Source organism: Melopsittacus undulatus, chromosome 4 (assembly GCF_012275295.1).
Source record: "Melopsittacus undulatus isolate bMelUnd1 chromosome 4, bMelUnd1.mat.Z, whole genome shotgun sequence".
Classification (NCBI taxonomy): domain Eukaryota; kingdom Metazoa; phylum Chordata; class Aves; order Psittaciformes; family Psittaculidae; genus Melopsittacus; species Melopsittacus undulatus.
Genome location: NC_047530.1, coordinates 101,107,950 through 101,128,572, shown reverse-complemented (window position 1 = coordinate 101,128,572; position 20,623 = coordinate 101,107,950). Strand labels below are relative to the sequence as shown.

At 44.2% G+C, this 20,623-nt stretch overlaps 1 protein-coding gene across 3 annotated transcripts in view; it reads left to right on the top strand.

Annotated features, from left to right (window-relative positions):
- The window catches only part of XPNPEP1 (X-prolyl aminopeptidase 1), a 33,735-nt gene extending 14,976 nt beyond the window's left edge, over positions 1 to 18,759 (top strand). For all 3 annotated transcript variants that reach the window (XM_034062097.1, XM_034062099.1, XM_034062098.1), the window contains 15 exons: positions 772 to 915; positions 1,235 to 1,330; positions 3,531 to 3,612; positions 4,572 to 4,782; positions 7,370 to 7,459; positions 8,759 to 8,809; positions 9,903 to 9,961; positions 10,641 to 10,718; positions 11,244 to 11,315; positions 12,957 to 13,017; positions 13,848 to 13,917; positions 15,079 to 15,252; positions 16,152 to 16,228; positions 17,073 to 17,171; positions 18,210 to 18,759. In XM_034062097.1, the coding sequence (XP_033917988.1) occupies positions 772 to 915; positions 1,235 to 1,330; positions 3,531 to 3,612; positions 4,572 to 4,782; positions 7,370 to 7,459; positions 8,759 to 8,809; positions 9,903 to 9,961; positions 10,641 to 10,718; positions 11,244 to 11,315; positions 12,957 to 13,017; positions 13,848 to 13,917; positions 15,079 to 15,252; positions 16,152 to 16,228; positions 17,073 to 17,171; positions 18,210 to 18,338 (1,493 nt within the window). In that variant the 3' untranslated portion in view covers positions 18,339 to 18,759. The remainder of the gene's footprint in view (positions 1 to 771; positions 916 to 1,234; positions 1,331 to 3,530; positions 3,613 to 4,571; positions 4,783 to 7,369; positions 7,460 to 8,758; positions 8,810 to 9,902; positions 9,962 to 10,640; positions 10,719 to 11,243; positions 11,316 to 12,956; positions 13,018 to 13,847; positions 13,918 to 15,078; positions 15,253 to 16,151; positions 16,229 to 17,072; positions 17,172 to 18,209) is intronic.
- Positions 18,760 to 20,623: the final 1,864 nt, after the last annotated feature.

Here is a 20,623-nt window from a genome sequence, read left to right as displayed (position 1 = left end):
CAGGTTGGATTTTGGTTTTAGGCATGTATCACCAGAGCTCCATAGCAGTGCATTGACTCTAAAACATAAGGGATGAGAGCTAGTCTCTGGACTTGCAGTGACTATGCCTAGAAAGTAGAGTCCTGGTCTATCTCTTTTTGTCTGTTCTTTGGCTTGGCACAGGCATTTCAGTATGAAGTTGCTGAGTGCTTTGGCCAGCTTGGGAGCCAGAACACTCAGGCAAAACTCATGCTGCTACTTCTGCTTTGTGGTCTTGGTATAGCTGCAGCTTTCCCTGTAAGAAGCACATTCCTGGAGAAGTACCATTTTTATCAGATGAACGAGTATCCATCTCCTCCCTAAGCCCAATTCAAAGGTCACTGGAGGCAAGGGGAGACATATGCTTGATTCAGATTGACTAAGGATCAGTCTTGTGGCTTTGTGGAAGCTCATCTAGTCTCTTGTCTAGCTTCGATCTAGCATGGTTCTGCACTGGGGTAGAGGACACCCTTACAGCACCCTCTGGGGGGCAACATCTGTCTTCCAGCTGGAGCAGTTCTTCACCTCAAGCACGAGGCTCCAGGGTTGTGAGGTTCTGTACCTGCTGCTGGTTGCAATGATCGTGTTTGTGGAGCTCTAATTGCAGTAGCTTTTAAGGGAATGGGAAGAAGGAGAAGCTGCAAGGAAAGGAGGAGACTCATATTCTTGAGTCTGCCCCCTGTGAATGGGGCTGTGGTTGAACCAGTGTGTGTTCTTCAAAGCCGTCACTCTTGACTCCTTTCCCTTTGGCAGACCAGTGGAAGAGGATGTCCAAAGTCTTGAGAAGTGCTGGCCATGACCTTGTGCCTGTCAAAGAAAACCTGATAGATACAATCTGGACAGACTGTCCTCAGCGCCCCTGCAAGCCTCTCATCACACTTGACCTGAGTTACACAGGTGAGAAGCTTAACTCCCAATAGACAAGGGCTGTTTCTACTGCCCTATCCCCATTTTACTTTCCTCTTACAATGTAGGGAGAAGAACACCACTGCAGCACCTCTGTCCTTAAAACTTAAAATACTCATTTGTTAGAGGCTAGATAATCTCAAAACAAATCCATGTATGTCTGGAGGGCAGCTTGTTTGAGATGCCTCATGTCAGTTATCACAAGCACAATGTGTTTTGGGTATCTCCAAAATCTAATGTGTTGGTCTGTGTTTGCATCATCATGCCCAGTAAAGCTGGTAACTGTAGCTGTTCATACTGTGTTTTGCAGGGGTCAGCTGGAAAGACAAAATTGCAGCCCTCCGTTCAAAAATGGCTGAGAGAAAAGTCTTGTGGTTTGTGGTAACGGCCTTGGATGAAGTAGCGTGTAAGTCTTTGCATCTCCTTTCTCAGTTCTTCCTACAAAATATATGTCCTTCCTGCCTTGAAAAGGAAGAACTCTGCCAGGGTGAGAGGGACTTATGACAGCCAATGTGTTTGTTAGAGACCAGTTAACTTGTATTATGTGCAGTGGTGATAACAGGTCATAAATAGCAAGCCAGTATTTCTACACCATGCCTTATTACACCAGGGCAGCTCCTGAGTACATTTTTGGCCCAGGAAACTGCAAATCACCACCTTTAAAAAACAGCCCAGGCAAAGGGAGAGGAGTTATATATAAAGCCTGAGGCAGTCTGAAGGAAAAAAAAGGCCTATGAGATCTTCTGGCTGTAAAATATCCTGATGCTGCCTTACCCTATGGGGAGATGGAGACTGTTTTCTGCTGTGGAGTCTGGGCTATAAACAAAGCAATGCAACATGCAGCTTTGTATACATAAGGCAAGGGTGGAGTACACAGTATTCACAGCAATCTTCCTAATTGTCACTACTTTTTAAGTCAGTCTCTCCCTCTCCAGTGTTTGGCAAATGCTTTGATTAAACAAATAAGTTGGGGCTCAACTTGTATTTCCAGATCACTTTAACTTGGGGTCGCGGGGTGCTGCTGGAGGGTCCCCTCTGTGTTTGGGGCCCCAGGATGACTAGGTCTGCACACCTTGGCTCCCAGCCCAGTGTCTAGGAAGGGAGGATGGCCAAAACCAGCAGTGGTTTCCCCAGGACTGTTGTTGCTAGTGCTGTGTATCCTTTGTGCAGAAATCACCAGTGCACAGACTGGTGCAGTGGGAGCACGGCATGGGTAGGTTCTGGGTGCTGCTAATGCCTGTGCCCCACGTATGATTTGAAAAGGTAGAATTGAAGGTCATGTGTTCCTAGCAACAGCACTGCTAGCTCAAGAGTCTGTGGTGCTGGGTGGAGTTAGCTTGCTGTGGTCTGTGGGCTCTCCTGGATCTGGGACACTGAGCAAAGAGCTTGTTTCATGAAAGAAGTACTTCGGAGCGTGGTGAATATGACTCCTCTCCAGGGAGGCCTGCATGAGCAGAGATTGTGTGTCTCACCTTTTCAGGCACATCTCCAATTAAATTAATGATAAATTGGTGCCCTGAGGTGGTTTCAGATTAAATGTCTCCAGCAAAGCCAAGCTTGGTTATGAATCAGAGGTTTTAAGATGGACCAGAGGTTATGAGAGAAGCTTATTGCCAGGTGCCTGGTTGATTTCCTACCCTAAAGGGGAAAGGGGGAGAAGTTGTCTTTAATTGTATCTAATTCAATTCACTCTATTAAACTCCAGACAAGTTTCTAGGGACAGAAGGAGAGCCACAGAGCAGGCTGTTGCCTCCTTACTGCATTGGGAGTCAGCTGAGCGAGGAAGTTTGTACCCATGCAGTGAAGAGTTCTTTGTGGCTCTTTCCTGCTTCCAAATGACCTCCTCCTTCCCTGGGGAGAATCAAACTCTATTTTTACTTTTGAGGCAGAATTTGCATGGTTCGGTGAGTACAGTGCTGGGCTGTGATTTAGGACATGTTGGTTCTTTTCCCAGCTGTCCTGCTGGCTGGCCTTATTGCCTTGAGTAACTCATTTCAGCTAATTGGATACCCTGGGGTTTTTATTTGACCCTAAAATCAGGAGTTTGGAGATGCTGAACATCTACTTCCCCTCTTGACTTTGCCTGGAGTTAAGTGAGACTGTGCAGTCAGAATCTGAGGTGTTGTAGGTACCCAGATGAGAGAGAGGCCTTTTGGGAGTATTTTAGTCTTGCCTATTGCATCTCCTTCCCTCAATGATCAAGAGAAGGATTGGGATGAGATAACTTGTACCTTGGAAGTCTTCTGGCTGTTGAGAAGGGAACTTTAATTGCATTGCACAGACCAGAAAGGGCAAACACTACTTTTTTTTTCCCCTTGTCTTTTTTGCCTCTACCTTCCTTCCAAGCCAGCCCTCCTTTAAAAGTCAACCCCGTTTCCTTGCCCGATGGGAGTGTTTAAACTGCAGTTCTGGTGCCATCTCCTGGCAAAAACTTAGGATTGCTGGCAAAGCAGCAGGGCTTGGGACAGCTGGGTGGGAGCTGGACCCACGGCCTGCATCCATGACGACTCATTGCTTGACTGTGTTTTGCTGAGATTATTTTTGGCTTTTTCTAATGTTGTAACAGATGAACCAGGACTGTGATTCTTGACGTTCTTATTTTCCAGGGCTTTTCAACCTCCGAGGCTCTGATGTTGAGTACAATCCTGTGTTTTTTGCATACGCCGTCATAGGAATGAACACAATCAGGTGCTTGTATTCCCCTCTTCTGTCCCCCCAAGATGCATTTTTTACTGTGGGATAACTGTTCTAGTGAACCATTTGTCTTTTCAAAATGCCCATGCTTGGGCACTCTAATGTCCTTTCTGAGCACTTTTGTCTTCAACCCTAATTACTCTCCTCACCTGATCAGAGCTAGAGAGGCAGCCAAGGGCTCTGCTGCACTCCTCAGCACCTCAAATGACTTGCTGGGTGACCTTGGCTGTGATGGCTGATCCCTCTGTCTATCACCTTGAGATAACAGAAAGGGCCCTTGAAGCCCTGGGCAAAATGTGCGTAAGAGCCAATGCTGGGCTGCATGTTGGAAAACTTTACTGGTATTGATGAGTCACTTCAAAACTGTAGGGACTGTGTAGAAAAGTTTCAGGACTGGCTTATGACAGAAGGCTTCTTTCCTGTGACTGCCCTGTATATTGAACCTCAGCAAGCACAAGTCTTTTGGAGGCATCTCCAAGCTGCTAGCTAGATGCGTCTGAGGTGTAAAACCTGGCTGGATGAGTACAGGCTGTATGTGAAGGCTGAGCTGAACTTTCCAATTTAGTGAAAGTGAGAACTCTGTGATATATAGAACAACATTAGCTTTTCCTTTCCATGTATTGCCCTTAAAAATTAGAGAATGGCCATTATGTGGCTCTCATTCTCTCCTGCTTGAAGTGCAGTGATGGGATGCAGCCAGTTTGAATGTGTCATACAAACAAAAATGCTGTCAGCTCATTTCCTCTCAGCAGGGTGGTACCTCTTAATTTCAAAGCAGGATTTAAGCAGTGTGATGGCCAGTGGTTAAAACAATATAAATTAAAGTGTAGCACATAAATTAACAAACTCCTTTCTCCCTGAAATGTTACCAGAGTGGTTTATCCTTCTCTCCTTCACTCCAATCACTGTCAGATATGGTCCCATCTATAATTTCTGTCTGATTTGTTTCTCAGACTCTTCATTGATGGTGACCGGATGACAGACCCAGCTGTGAGGGAACATTTACAGCTTGATTCCACCCTGGAGCCTGAGTTTAAAATCCAGGTGATGCCTTATGGATCTGTCCTGTCGGAGCTGCAGGCTGTTGGTGCAGGCCTCTCACCCAAGGACAAAGTGTGGCTCAGTGACAAAGCAAGCTTTGCTCTGACTGAGGCCATTCCCAAGGTTAGTGGCCCTTGAAAAGGAAAATGCTTTCCTCTTTTCTGCTCAGCATGGTCAAGAATGGTGTTAATGAGGGCAGCTGGACTCAGCTTCCTGTCTGCAAAGGATGATTCAATCTGGAGCTTGTGCGGAAGGGATCCAGCCATGCTGAGGTATTGAGGGGTTGTTAATCCTGGAGTTGCTCTCGATGGAGCTGCCCTCACAACTCGCTAAGCTGATTTACCCAAAGAATTGTCAGCTTAAGATAAGGCCAGTACAGGGAGAGAGGAAACAGGGTGAACTCGGGTCATGCTGGCCGGGGATGGAGCATCAGCCTTATGCAGACCAGCAGTAAGAGCTGGAAACTTGCAGCAACTAAAGCAATAAAGTTGAGCAGGACATTTGGGAGCAGGTGTTTGGCTTGATCTGAGGGTCTGAAGATATTTATTTCAGTGGCATGAGGATATCAGGCAGTATGTGACATCCTGTAAGGAAGACAGAAAGTACAGGGAGACAGAGTTGTTGCACGAGGGAACCTTGCGAGGACACACATAACCTTGCAGGCAGTGGTTCCATACAGTGAGTGCATCTGCTGAGGGACATCAGAATAATTTCAGTACAGCTGTACTTGCTATATCTTACCCTTGAACTTGACAGTCTGGGAGTCCTGTAGTTCACCTGATATTCCATAGTCATGAAAGAAGATACTTGGGAAGGATATTTCCTACCATGTACGTGAGAAAGAGAGACCCTTTTTTGCCCCTGCTCAGGGTTAAATCTTCTGACACCTTAATCCATTTCTAGATGCAAATGGCCTCTTGTTTAGGGTAGCAGAAAGCAAAGGGTTTGGGGAGCATTCAGGATAAATTGTTGTTGCTCTTTTGACTTCAGAGTAGAATTGCTGTAGTTGCAGTTAATTGACCAACCCTAGTTTGGTGAAGTTGCTGTAGATGATTTACTTAGAACATCCATATGGAGAAGTACAGCAGATCTGGCCTAGATTAAGAAATGTAATGAGTTGTAGTGACATTATTTACCCTGTTAGCAGTTTCAGCTGATACTGAGTCATTACAGTGCTACATGCCCTCTCTTTGCAATGGGAGAATCCCTGGTTCAAGGAGGTCTGTGCAATAGAAAGTATGAGAGGGAGGACTGAAATGTCTTGATTAAAAACCACTGAGAGAGTCACTGGAAGAGCCAGAGGTTTCCTGGTTCCTTATGCTGGGCTTTTTTCTTCAGCTTGACACCAGCTGAGCAGCTGGTCTGTGGTGCTTTGAAGAACCCTTGTGCTGGAAGTCCATCTACTGTCTCCATCAAAGCCAAATATTGACACTGGCAAAAATCCAGTCCATTGTTAAACACAGATCTTCAAACCCTTTATAAATTTACCTACAGGTGCATGTAAATATGCTTTTCACAGAAGATCAGTACAACCTACTAGTATCTGTGAAAGGCAAACCAGTCTAAGAATCTGACAGTTGAGAAGTATTGTCCTGAAGCTGATAAAAGAACTTTCCCGACTTGTGGCTTCTTCAGTACTTTAATTCTGTAGTGTACTTTAATGTACACTTTCATGTAGTGTACTTTAATGTACACTTTCATGTAGTGTACTTTAATGTAGTGTAATTGTCTTGCTATTTTTAGACCTGTAGGATTTGTGTGAAATTGGTCTTTGCTGAAGGTCTACCAAGCCTGTGTTTGTGTAGGTGCTCATCCCATATCCTCATATATAATGAGTAGAGCAGAGAACTCTGGGGCAAAAGACTTTGTCTTTGATCCTTCTTCTGATGCCAAGTGTGACAAGGCTTGGCCAAGTCACCTCAGTTGGTGAATTTCTGAAGACATGCTCAGAACCAGCCAAGCATTCCTGCTAATCTAAGGACAGCTGATGTTTGGGGAGGTGGTAAGGGATCTGTTACTAGTTCTTAATGTAGGGCCATCCCCTCCAGGCACAGGAAGATTTTGTCTCAAAACTGCTGATGTAAACTTCTTTCAGAAGTGGACAGCATATAATGCTGAGCTTTGCAAAGGCCCTCCATGGTTTTTAGGGCCTTGAGGTATTTGTTAGAGCTGCTGACCATTGGAAGTGGTGATTCTCAGTGCTGGAGGAACCAGACCCTTGAAGGGCCCACCAGGTTCAACTCCAGTGCTTGTAACTTGGGCTGGATATCCTGTGCTTCCTGCTACTTGGGTGACAAGTCAGGTAACAAGTCAAGGTGACTTTTGGTCTGTTTGCACAGCCTAAATTCCACCTTAGTCCCTGGGATTGGTGTTTCTCATTGGCGGTCTCTGGGACTTTAGTGTACATCAGCAGTAGGACACCCATGGCTCAGACATTGATATATATATATTCTAATTAGGATATCCAGAACTTCACCCTGCTTCATGACAAGCTCCTTCCATTTCCTTGTGGCTGTTTTTCCTTCAGTCAGGGACTGTTTCTCCTCTTTATTCACCAGTGCACTTAGCTGGCTACTGGCAACCAGTATTTCCCAGCTCTGAAGGTTGAGAGAGACTGCCAAAGTACAAATTGTGGCCAGCCTGAGTTATTAAACCTGTAGGATTATATAGTCTGGCTAATCCATAAGTAATCCCTGTCCTTCTACTGCAGGCTTACCGATACCTCACCCCATATACTCCCATCTGCATTGCAAAAGCTGTGAAGAATGCATCGGAAACAGAAGGCATGAGAAGAGCACATGTAAGTGAACTCTGAGAGTCTCCTTGTACATGGCAAGAGGTTTGTTTTAAATTTAGGGAGAGAAATTATGTTTTTCTTACAGTTTTAGTGTTTCAGACTAAAAGGCAAATAAGAATTTGGATGGCAGGGTAAAAGTGGTTTTCTATCAGATGCCGAAGCAGTGTTTTTTGCTTGTTTAGCATTCCCTTGGAGTGAAGAACAACATTTGTGATAGTGTGAGGACCCAGCCTTGCTCTGTTGGAAGACCCTGCAGACTTGAGAAGTGTTGTTTAGAGTATGAGCCATTAAAAGGCTGTTCTTTCCCCTGTGTTAGTTCTGTTGTCTTTCTCAGTGGAGTCTTGAAATTGTTATGACTTGTATAAACACAGCCTAGAGAACACAGAGAAATTCTTCAACACATGGTGCAAAACACAGTTCAAGATGCTCAGGAGCAGTCAAGTGTCCTCAAAGCACTCTTGATTTTGTGTCATCATCATGACACAATGGAAATGAGACTGATTTCCCAGAAAGCTTCATATTTTCAAGCAGAAAAAGCTGCCTGTGAAACAGGTTCATGGTGGGGCTGAAATTTTCTCTTGTTTAATTCCTGTTAAGTTTCAAGCAGCAATTTTCACAAGAGGAGAAATGTGGCAGCTAAAGCAGGGCTGGCAATTCTGGACTTGTTCCATATTTTCTGCTCGCTTCTTGGGAACTGCTGCTTTCTATTTCAGTGCTTTTCTTTGCCTGTTAGGTAATGGGAAAAAAAAATACTTGTACTGAACAAACACTTTGTCACCGGCCACCTGAGGACAAAATTGTGCCTTGCTCTTATATCCTTGTCTCCTTGCCTCTGCATGCTATAAGCATGTAGAAAAAAGGAATCAAAAATGGGGGTTATCAGGCAAGAGAGAAGTCAGAAGCTGTGTGACAGACTGTGGTGCCATGTGCCCAAAGGGTATGTTCCCCTGTCACATCACCAGATGTATCTCGTGGTTACCTGCCACGAGGTGAAATGCAAGATGTTGTGTGTCGAAGCACAAGGGTTGAAAGTCATGTAGGGTTTGCTGTGTACTTGGTAATTCTTCACAATATGATACTTTCCATCAGTAAACTTTTATTAACGTTTATTTAATTGTCCAGATACATTTCCAGTGCTTTTATTAATTACAGGAGGCAGAACCCAGAAAGACCTCTTAGATCATCTCTTAGTGTTTCTGAAATTTGCAGGTTAAATTATTTTGCCTGAAAGCCTGTTTATACTGAGGCTTGATAAATCATTTGTCTTCTCAATTGCCTTTTCTTCTGCCTGTTTTAACACAGATTAAAGATGCTGTTGCCCTGTGTGAGCTCTTTAACTGGCTGGAGAAAGAGGTAGTGTATTCATTTTTTTTTTAACTTGGATATTTTATTACTATGTAAAATTCTTCATGAGCATAAAATTTTATAGTCTTTATAGTGCCTTTGCTAAAAGTGGAAAAACAGTTGGGGTTTTATCTGTTTTTGTTGGTGGGGATTTCAATCATGCTTTCATCCAAGGCCCCCATTCATTTTACATAGACCAAAGCCAGAGCAGATGAGAAATGACCTGAATAGGCTTCATATAGTGTTAACACTGTCTTGTGCTGGCTTGGTAGTATAAATCATGAAGGAATACCCAGTCTGGTGCAATACTTCAGAACCATTCTCGTGGTGATCAGTATTGTCTGGCGGTATGGGCAAATTTGGAGTTTATGAATGGAGAGGTGCAGTCATGCCCATGTGCAGTGAAAATGGGATAAAGACAAATTAATCATGTTTTCTCTGGAAGTACTCAGTGAAGGTGCAGAGTGCCCAGTGTTACACAACAACTTACTAAGCTGTGCTCCTTCTGTGCTACTGCATGTCTGAGTCCATTGACTTTACCTATGGAGATGGCTTGATGGCTTCCCAAAGGTACCTTTTTACATGTCTGAGTACCTCAAGAAGTCTGCCTCAGGGATTATGAAACCTAGCTCTTGCTTCCCTTTGCTTGTTGTCCAGTCCAGTAATTTATCAAATGCCTAAAGTAAAATTTAATGTCCTTTGTTTTTCCTGCAACTGCTTCCATTTCTTACTTAAAAGCATAAAAATTCTGCTAATACCATGGTTTGTTGGAGAGAGCTGTTTAAGCTTGGTGTAACCTGTCTGTGAAGAGACGTTGTCTTGTGAGATGTTACCTCTGCACATATCTCAGTGAAATTAACACTGCATTAACTGCTTCCTAGTCAGGGTTCAGCAATACTGCTATATCTGTCTCTGCTTCCTCTTCTCACATGCCCTGCACAATATTGCTAGGTTGGTGCTTATCAGTACTGAGGAATGAGGACAAAAAGCCTGGAAAGAGGTCACTTCAAGATTGGGTCTCATAATGCACAGACGAGGGTCAGTGCTTAAGCATTTAGCATTTTCTTGGTGTGCTAATTCAACCTGCATCTTTGTCCACTAGGTTCCAAAGGGAACAGTAACAGAAATAATTGCTGCAGACAAAGCTGAGGAGTTCCGCAGGTAAAAAGTAAATCTCTGTGAGGATAGTTTCTGGGTGGTGTTTTTATCCTTTGTTTTTATTTCATTCCTTAGAAATCCAGCTCACTCGCAGATAAATTTTATCTGAGGACAAACCGTTACTACAGGATTTCTTTAAACACTTGAAAGAGTTGGGAAAGAATTGGGTCTCTTGGGAGATAGAAGTTGCAGCCCACTGGATCCTATCCAGTTTTCTTTTGAGATAGCAATGAGCAATGTCACAGGTTAGGACGCTTAAATACAAGACAGTTGCTTTGTTAGCACAGAGGAGCTGATATGAGAGTTAAATTTCCTTCTCTTCTGATGGAGAGGGAGCACCATTTGTATTGAGAGATACTCACTCACATCAACAAGACTTCCAAAAATGCCTTTGAGTAAATAACAAAGAAGAAATTGTCCAGGACATGTCTTCCATAGGTGGGTTGGGTGATGAATTTTCTGCTAGTAAGAAAGATATGGAAAGCAGGTTTCCACATGGTTGGGGGGATAGGGCTTTAATCTATACAACTCTCCTAACCCAAGTATGCTTGCCCAGATGGTTTTCAGGGCTAAGGGGAAGGCTTAGGCAATGTGAAATTGATGATGGGGGTTACTCCAGGTACCTCAGGTGCCTGTGTGCTCCTCTCACTTGTGCTGTAGTGATCACAATCTTTTCTTTCAGCCAACAGAAAGACTTTGTTGAATTGAGTTTTGCTACCATATCAAGCACAGGTCCAAATGGAGCCATCATTCACTACAAGTAAGAGAAACACAGCTTCTCCTTTCATCTTTCAGCAAACATAGTTGGAAGGAGCTGTCAGGCTTCGTTGTGGTGTCACAACAGAGTACTCTAGGGAGATGTTGATTGCCATCTCGCTTTATTCCACCAGAGCTTCCACACTTACTAAATTAAAATCTCTCCCTGCTGGCAGCATGCATGTATTATCATGCTGATCTGTTCAGAGGCCATAGAAAAGGGCTGTTTTGGGGGTAGAAGTCTGAGAAAGAGGAGTATGAACTGCAGACTGTTCTGAAATATGTCCAGGAACAGATGTTGAGGGTTTTGCTGGGAGCAACAAAGCTATATTATACTGTAGTGCTATTTTACTGTAGACAAATACACTCCTCAGTATGATCCCTGGCTCAGCATATGTGTTTTCCATCACTGCCACAAGAAATCAGAGCTGACACATCCAAACTTGCACTTAATATGGTTTCTGGACTGCAGACATGGGCTGGAGACCTTAAAACTGTGGAACAAAACGCTTTGTGTTTAACTGAACAGGCCAGTTCCTGAGACCAACAGAACGCTGTCTGTGAACGAGATCTACCTCCTAGACTCAGGAGCACAATACAAGTGAGTGGGATGAGTGGTGCTATGTTTTCTGATCCCCATGACCACCTGCAGGGTCAGCTCCCTATTGCTGTATATGGTAACATATAGTTTTGAGCCCAGTGCCATTTCACAGAGAGCCTGCTCATTGTGTCCCCTTTATAAAGCCAAGTGCATCAGTCAGTGGGTGGCTGATGTGTGACAGGAGGCTCTTGAACTGGGCTCAGAGCAGCAGACTGGGGCTGCTGACAAGCCTTGTCTGGAGCAGGAGATGAGGTCTAAAAGTACAGTTCTTATCTAAGTCCCATTACCAGGGTAATGGTAGCTCTAGCACAGGCCTGACTGCCCTGTTTAGGGTTGGGCTGCCTACACAGCAGCCTGCACAGCTGAGTGAGGCACCTGTCCTTGTGAAGGTGCCCTGTGGGCAGATTTGACTGATGCTGAGGTCAGAGCAAGGCAGGACAGTACTGGCCTGTGGTGTTCTGTGCCTTTCCAGTGAGAGACTCAGAGACAGGGTTTCTCATTGCAGAGGCCACTTGAGTCTCAGGTGTGTTTTTGGGAGGGCATCATACGTCTGTTGACTCACTCAGTACTGTTTTGACAGTGACATTCAGTGGCCTCAGTCTCTGCAGCTGTTTACTGTGGAACTCTTGACTCCATGGAAAATGAAAGAAGTGGTGTTTTTAACCAGTGTAAATAGATGAGAAGTGGCTTGTTCACTGAGGTGCAGAACAGGCCTGGCCGCTCCTTTGAGATGAGCTTTGTCTTTAGAGCTATGTTTTTTTGTTATGTCAGTCAGGAAGAGCTTTGCAGAAGAACCATACAGACATCCTTTGATAAGATTTTTACAAGGAGATCTTTTTTCCTTCCTCTGATGGCCTAATTAATGATTTCCTTAGTGCCACTGTGAAAAGCAGCCCTTTGAATACAATATAAGCTGGACATCAATGGCACTTACCACAGCATTGTGACAGGGATGCTCTGCTTGGCCCTGCTAAGAAGTTAAACCGGGAGCTCTTTGTGACCATGGCTTGTGTGTGCAGGGGAAAAGTGTAGGCACAGGAGTGTTTCAAAGAGAACTCATGTAAGAGCCTCTGTGTTTTTGACAGCAGGCTCAAATTGTTATTTGTTAGAAGAAACTTAGAGCCAGTTTCAGACATCTCAGACTAACCCCTATCCAAATGCTTGACAACTTGTAGAAATCTTAGAACAAGACTCCCTGAGGATGTAAGGGACGCTGTACCCCCTTACATTTCTCTTCCCTGAGCTGGTAGCTGTCATTTGTGCATAAGTATATCTTTTTAAACTGCTGATGAATCATCTTCCATACAAATTTGGCCTTTTCTGTTCTGTTCTCCATGGATGGGTACCAGTTGCTAAACTCCAAATTAGCATCATTTTTATGAGCAGTTTAGATTCTAATTTGTGAAGAGCTTTGGGATGCTTATGGGTGAAAGATAACATTTTGAATTTTAAATCCTTATTGCTACATCTGGGATGTGTATGTTCAGGAATTTTGGAGATTAAGAGCTGTTACATCATCAGCAGATGACTTTACCCAATTATGAGCTTGGTTGCTTTGCTGCAGTGCAGTTTTTTTGTGCATTCTCACTTTGACCTTTCTCCCCCTTCCCTTTGCTTCCTGCATCTTGTTTGTCTTTGAAGAGATGGTACAACAGATGTGACCAGGACAATGCATTTTGGCACACCATCAGCCTATGAAAAGGTAATTTGGCATCTCAGTGTGCTTTGTGATCTGACACTTATTATGAGAGATACTTAAACAAATGAGTAATGTGTCCTATTGCTATATAGTCAAAATACTCTATCAAGTATCATTTATTTAATAATATGTGACAGCATCTTGATAAAGACTGAAAAGGATGCTGTCAGACTTCATACTTCCAAAACATAAACGAAGTGATTTAGAGAATGACACCTTTCTATCTTAAAATGCACACCTCTCATCTGCAAAGTGACATGTCTTCTCTAAATAATCAAATCCGCAGGCTGAAGATAGATGTTACTGGCTTGTCCAACGTGGGGGTTTAATTTAGTACAAAGCTCAGTGTCTAATGCAAGGCTGCAGTAGTGGTTTGTGTCTAGTGTACCATATAAAAAACCAGTCTCAGACTTACTTGAGGAAGTCTGTGTTGGAAATTCAGCAATGTAATTTTGTTTATTTTAAATTGCTTCTTTAATTAAAACTAATTTCATCATTATAGTTCACCAGGTGATGAAAATATGCTGTAGGGTATGCTCAGGAAGTAAAACTACAGCCACAGAGAAAATCAGTCAAGTAGGTCAGGTGAATCCTGCTGCTAAACCTGCACTCTGAGTTAGTGACACCCTCCGTAATTAGCAGAGAAATATCTTCAGAGTAATTTAAAGTCATTCTGCTCATGGTTTGCTTTGGCGTTGCCAGCCATTGGGAAGCATGAGCAAGCCTTCCCAGGTCCTTTGCAATTTGCACAAGATGCAGTCTTTCCTTCCATTCCTGGGGAAGACAAAGTTTTGACTCTCCCTCTTTACTTATGGCACACATTTCTTTGACAGGAATGCTTCACCTATGTCCTGAAGGGACATATAGCTGTGAGTGCAGCCATCTTCCCAAATGGAACCAAAGGTGGGTTGGTGAGTTGGAGTGTTCTGACCACAGCAGTGACCTCTGGAGAACTGGTGGTCTGAGAGCAACGTTATGGTTGACAGGTCCAGATGTGTTAGGCAGATGTTGATGTAACTCTCTGTGTCTGTTTCCATCACAGTATTTTGGATCTGGATTACTGATGCCACCTCTCTTGGCATCAACCAGTGCTGAAAATTTTGAGGGAGAAAGTCTGAAGGGCGTTTGAAATGCATGTAGGGTGATAGTGACTTTCATTGCTCAGTGGCTGTCTAATACATCTGTGGCCTTTCTGTCCTTGGAAGTTGTCTTTATGCTTTCCTCATGGCCCTGTCAAAGTGAGAGGTCACTTTCTAGCTCCAAAAGGACAGGCTAATTCTGTTCCAGTTAATGTGGAATCTCTTGTCAGTGAGCAGCATGGAAAAATGACACAGGAAGGAGATGTTTTGATTTTGTGCAGGAGAAGCTGTGACATACGTTCACCCCTGGTGAATTTGTTGCAGAGCTCTTTTCCCCTGATGAGACCCTTGCACAAAGACTTTTCTTTTTAGAGTTTTCTTCGGTTTGCATTTTTGGGTAGGTGAAGAAAAAGCAGCTGCATAGTTGTACAAGAAACCCCAACTAAAACTGGGTGGTGTCTGAACCTGAACATATGGGCTTGATGTTCACAGGCAGGCAATAAAAATCTCTGCATTCTGGCTGAAACAAGCTGAAATGACTGGCCATCCAGACAAGAAGTCTAGCTGATTAATTCACCAAATATAATTGGCAAGTCATCTGAGTTCATTTAGTGCAGCTACCTTTAAGAAAGGTGCTGAATTCTCAGTGGAACATTTAACCCCTAGATTGTTTTCTGAAAACACCAGTGGAGCAAGCAGCAGTGCAATGTTTCTGTTACAGACCATCTTCTGAAGAGCTATGCAATCAGAGGGACAGGGGCTCTTTAGAAAGGGCTTGAACATGAGACTTGCCCAGTCTGCCCTGTAACTTGTAACAATCCAATGACTTGCTTTCTTTGGTTGGTGGTGGGGGTTTTTGGTTAGTTGATTGGGGTTTTTTTGCATATTTTCCAGGTTTGAACCTTCAGAGATTATCATCTTCTCTGTGGGAGCCTGACTTGATCACATTCTCTCTCCATGTCCATCTCTTCTCTTTGGCCTGCAGGTCACCTTCTAGATTCCTTTGCCCGCTCTGCCTTGTGGGACTGTGGTTTGGATTACCTGCACGGGACAGGACATGGAGTTGGCTCTTTCCTAAATGTACATGAGGGTCCTTGTGGCATTAGCTACAAAACCTTTGCAGATGAGCCCTTGGAGGCTGGAATGATCGTCTCTGATGGTATTTATCACTGGTGATTCTCTCTGGTTACTGGGGAAGGACCAAGCTCTTTAAGATGCAGAAGTAATAAATCTGACAGTAGTGTAAAGGAAAGGTGGGATCATAAGCTCTGATCCTGCTTCATCAGTGTGTTATTTTGTCATTTAAACTTTCTAGGTAAAGATCCTTATTTTAGCTCTTTCACCTTCCATAAAGCATCTTTGCAGTCAGGTGCTGCAAGCCTGCTGCCTGCTCTCTACAGTGCAAGCCTCAGCAGAGCTGTGCTGTTGACCAGCCAGGCTCTGGCATGCTGCCTCCCATTCTGCAGTGGAAGAGCTGGCTGCAATACAAGCTGGACACCAAGCTTTCAGGAGCTAATCCTGTCTTTACTATGAGCTATTTGAGGCAGCTATTAAATCTTTACATGCCTTATTCCTCCAATAGTAAATGAGCAGCCTGTTTGCTGAGAGACAGCACATTCCTTCAGGGCTGCAAAGTCCTGTCAGGGAGTGGGAGCACTCTCTAAAATAAGTGTTTTTGGGGAAGGTGTTACCCACTTGCCTTTTGTAAAGGCATTAGTATTGTCTTTGGCTGAGCACAGCTTGTAAGGGCACCATTAGCATCTGATATTTGGAACACATGTACTCTGTGCTCTCTCTTGACTTCAAAGGAGACTTTCTGAGCTTGAGGGCTGTCTGTCTTGTTTCTCCTCTCTTTGAGAACTTTTGCTTTAACCTTGCTCAGGGCTTATGTGCAGATTAAGTAGAGTAAGAAATTTGTTTGCCTCTGTGGATGCTTGATGTCAAGATTGCTTAGTGACTTCAGCGGACTAAACCCATGCAGTGGAAGTTTGGCCATAGGGAATAAGTATTTGCACAGTGCGGCTATGTGGCTTAGTTAATTACTGTCTGTTTCTGCAGAGCCTGGGTATTATGAAGATGGGTCCTTCGGGATCCGAATAGAAAATGTCGTCCTTGTGATTCCTGCTGAAACCAAGGTGAATGACATGCTCAAGATGCACCTTTTTCCATGACTCACTGGTTGTAAACCTTTAAAGTACTGGAACTTGAGGTGGGACCATGCTGCAGACAGTTGAATCCTACACAAGGTCTCCAAAACCTATGGTGAAGACTGATTCTAAGTTCCCCTTGTTAACAGAGACACAGATGACAGTTCTGTTTCTGCAGAGTTTCCATAGGTTTAAGTTTGTATTTCAAACACATATATGTGTATAAAACAATTATGTGATAGGAGTTTCAAAATGTTTTCTGTGTGGATGTCAAAACATCTTTGTTCAGCCCCTTGAAGTTACTGCTGTAGAGTTAGCTGATCTTCTGAAGTCAGGATTTTCTTCTCTGATAGAGAGTCCTCAGTGGCAGTAGAATCATAGAATCATAGAATAGTTAGGGTTGGAAAGGACCTTAAGATCATCCAGTTCCAACCCCCCTGCCATGGGCAGGGACACCTCACACTAAACCATATCACCCAAGGCTTCATCCTACCTGGCCTTGAACAGATTTTGATGTTATAACTGCCAGTCTGGCTGGGTTATGCTTTTAGAAACGCCAAACTGAAAATGACTGTACAGTATCAAGCTCAGTCCTGTACAGTTGTGACATGGGGCATGACCTTTAAGAAGTGACTATTGAAATAACTAAGGTTTATGTTGAGACTCTTTGCTTGAGCTGTAAGAAGAATGTTATTTTCAACAGTAAGTTGCTGCCCTCTCATTTGAATGTTACACGTGTTTTTCTGTAGTGATGATGTGAACCATGGGGTAAGCGTGATCTGGCTAGAGCTGTTCCTAAAGTTTTACAACCCCATTTGTCTTTCTGCTGCAGTATAATTTCAAAAACAGAGGGAGCCTGACTTTTGAACCCTTAACCCTGGTTCCAATCCAGACGAAAATGATTGATGTTAATTTGCTGACACAAAAAGAGGTAAGTGAAACAATAGGTTTGTATTGCCTCTTTGCACTAGCACCACCTTCTTCTGTTCTCTTTATAAAAACCACTGGCCTCTGTTCAATTTGATTGATCCTGCGAGCAATCCTGAGCAGTCTGACTTGATTTTAAACTTGATCCAGCTCTGGGTGGGAGGTTGGACTCAATGAGCTCTCCAGAGGTCTTTCCCGTCTAAATTATTCTGTGTTGTCACAGGGAGCAAGGGCCCCTCCAATGATTTTTTTGGTAGTTCCTTTGATCTATTTGCTGCTATCATCTCTCCTCTTTTCCTACTCCTGCCTTAATTTACTTCAGTGAGACTATCATGCTTTCACCCAGAGACTTACACTATGTCTTAGGTTGTTGTTTGCATCTGCTTATGGTCGGTCCCTTTCAGCCACACCACATTTTGTAGTACCGATGGACTCTGAGCAGACATCAGTGATGCGTCTCATCAGCATTTATGTCCTGAATAGCTTCATACTCTAAACTTACTGTTTAGGTTTCCCACCACCTTCACTAGTATTTCACCTTGTTTTTCTACAATACCCTTTATTTTGCCTCAACCCATCCTCCTTTTCTGAATGACAATCCTGTTTACATTTCCTTTTTCTGAAGAGGACTGTGAAGAGTATCAAGATCTGTAAGGTTACATGTTCTGATCAATAGGGCAACTTGTGTCTCAGGGCTGCATTGTTCAGTTGCTAGTTTGCAAAGCTATTTACTAGACTGTACAATGTAGCTCTCCTGGCTTGCTGGAGGCAGTGATTTGCAGAGACTTTGAATGCTTGTCAGCTGAGCTGAACCTTGGCTCTTCTGAAGACCTGGGACCAGTTGCTTCGATTCCTACTCATATCAAGTTTACAAGTCACTTCTATACGTTAGAGCTCTGTCTCTTTGGACAGGATCCCATCCCAGCCTAACAGCTAGGTCCCAAAGAACACAAGGGCCTACAGATGTCTGGCTGAACACAACTTGTAAGGGCACTGACTCCTCTGTGGTTATGCTGCATATCGTACCTCTCCCTTTCTCTAGCGTAACTGGGTGGATGACTACCATCAGAAGTGCAGAGAAGTAGTTGGAGCAGAACTGGAGAGGCAAGGCCGGCACGAAGCTCTCCAATGGCTCATCCGGGAGACGGAGCCTCTCCTCGGAGCTCAGTAGCACCACGGTTGTCTGCAGTGGTGCTGCAGAACATCAGGATCACTCCATGTCACTATGATCTGTGTCTTGACAGTTGACACCACTGGGAGAACATTCTTCAGTAAACTGTTGGGAATCAGGAGGAGATTCATGTAGTGTTTGGCTCCCCATGATGTGTGCAGGTGGGATGGGGGTCAGGAGGTTACTGTCTGAACAATTCTGGGGGGAGGGATTGAGAATAGAAAGCAAGCAAATGAAATAAGCATGTTGCCTTTGAAACAGGGCTCTTACTGAAATAATGGTTCTAAGAGGCAATACTGGAATATTTTATACTGCTTGTTTTTTCACTGCTGAAAACTCAGTATTTTTGCATTTTTGGGTTCCAGTTGCTAAGATGCTACCACACAGCAGGACTGATTACTGAATAAAAGATTGCAACCCACTCCTTGCTCCATCTGCCTTCTCTTGCCGTCTGACGTGTTGGGTGTGACAGCCTGAAGAAGGGCAAGAACCAGATAATTCCACCTTTATGTGTGCATCCAGCTCAGTGACAAAACATGTGCAGGGCTGCCTAGTGCCAGGCACTGGACAGATACTATGGATCAGAGTAGTCAGTTGTTCTTGTGCTTTGTGACAGATCGCGAAGGGACATGGTGACACTCAGCAGAGGTTTATGTGTGCAGGGCACCCAGGCCAGTTCTGTCTATTGTTATACTTGTATAACCCTTGGCAGTGCAGGGTGTGTGGGCAGTATCATGGAATTGCAGCTCTTCCTGGACACAAAGCAATTATTAAGTTAAAAAAGCCCTCAGTGCATACAATGGACAAAAGAAGGGCTCTGTAACTTTGGGTTGAAAGCGGCCTGGCCTTGGGCACCAGAAACTGTGCTGTGGATCCCAGGCAGCTCTCAAAGACATCTAGTGGTGAAGCGAGCTGCTGCAAGTTAAAAACAGGTAGGAGAGCTTCTCCCTCACCAGAGAAATTCTCTGCTTTGTGGTTTGAAAATCACTGTGCAGGTGCATCAGAGTGTCGTCCATGATGTTACATGATGGGGTAAGAATATTTTTACTAAAAGAAGTAATTCTTAACATGCTGAAGGTGTTTTGATCAAGCCTAAGTTCAATATCGTATCTAGAAAGAGCAATCAGGTAACAGCAACTCAAATTCCTGGTATTTTAAAGAGATGTTCAGTGCAAATGAAAATGTTTGCATACAGAATTTTCTTCCCCTTTCCCTCCCAAGAAATTCTGAGAGGGAAATACTAATCTCTTGAGAGATTAACAAATCTCTATAGGGATTTATAGAAATCAGCATTTCCCTCAGGAGCCCTGGAAATTGGAAGCAGTATCGTGCAGCCAAACAGAAAAGGCCTGGGAAGATAAACAAAGTTGCCTAGGTTCCTAGCTATGTTATCCAAGAAAGTGGTAAACCAAAAGTGCAGTAAGTGCTTGGAAAGGTCATTTTCACACTGCAGCCCCTGCAGGTACAAGCATATATTTACATATCCAAGTGGTTTCCCCTCACCACCTGGATGTATTTGCTTTCATCTCAGCTGTGCCTGTGGAAACCCAGCTCACACATCAGCCAGGCCACAGTGTCTCATGAGCTTGTGCTGTGGACTAGAGCAGATTGAGGAAAACATACCTGCCAGCTTCTGTTGCCTCTAGGTGCTGACTGTACCATGGGGACAAGGGGCGAGTGAGGGGTCTGACCAGGTTGTGTGGTGACAAATGGGGAATGGTGGGAGACCTCTCAGGCTGGAACCTGCTCTCCAGGTTAGTGGTGGAAGCTGAAGCAGATACTGCTGACCACTGATGTTCCCAAGAGCAGTGACCCAGCCCTGGTAGGTCTCTTCTCAAACTCAAGGGCAAGTGCTTCCTGCAGGAAGGTGGAAGAGGAGGATTCCTACCAAATGGTGAGACACAGCAGCCAAGGAAGCTTTTGTCCTCTTGACCCAAAGCCACTGTGTTTTGTTCAGGCACCTCAATGGGGAGGGGAACACAGCACCAAAAGCAATCTGCTAGGTTTGAGTGGCCTTATTAAACCTTTTCCCCATATGGATTCCTCTTTTCAGTCAGATGTCAACTTGGGGCCATTCCCACTCAGATCCCAGAAATTCACTTCTCTTTCCCAAAGTCTCCAGTGCCCAAGAGCCAGAAGTGGGGTAATCCAGACTTGTCTTCTCTGGGCACGAACCCAGGGAGCCTCAGTGGATACCTCCTGCCTTTCACCCCCCAGGTCATCCCTCCATGCCACATCACCCCTGAGGGCTTTTATTACAGGGAATCTGCCATGTCACAGCTTGG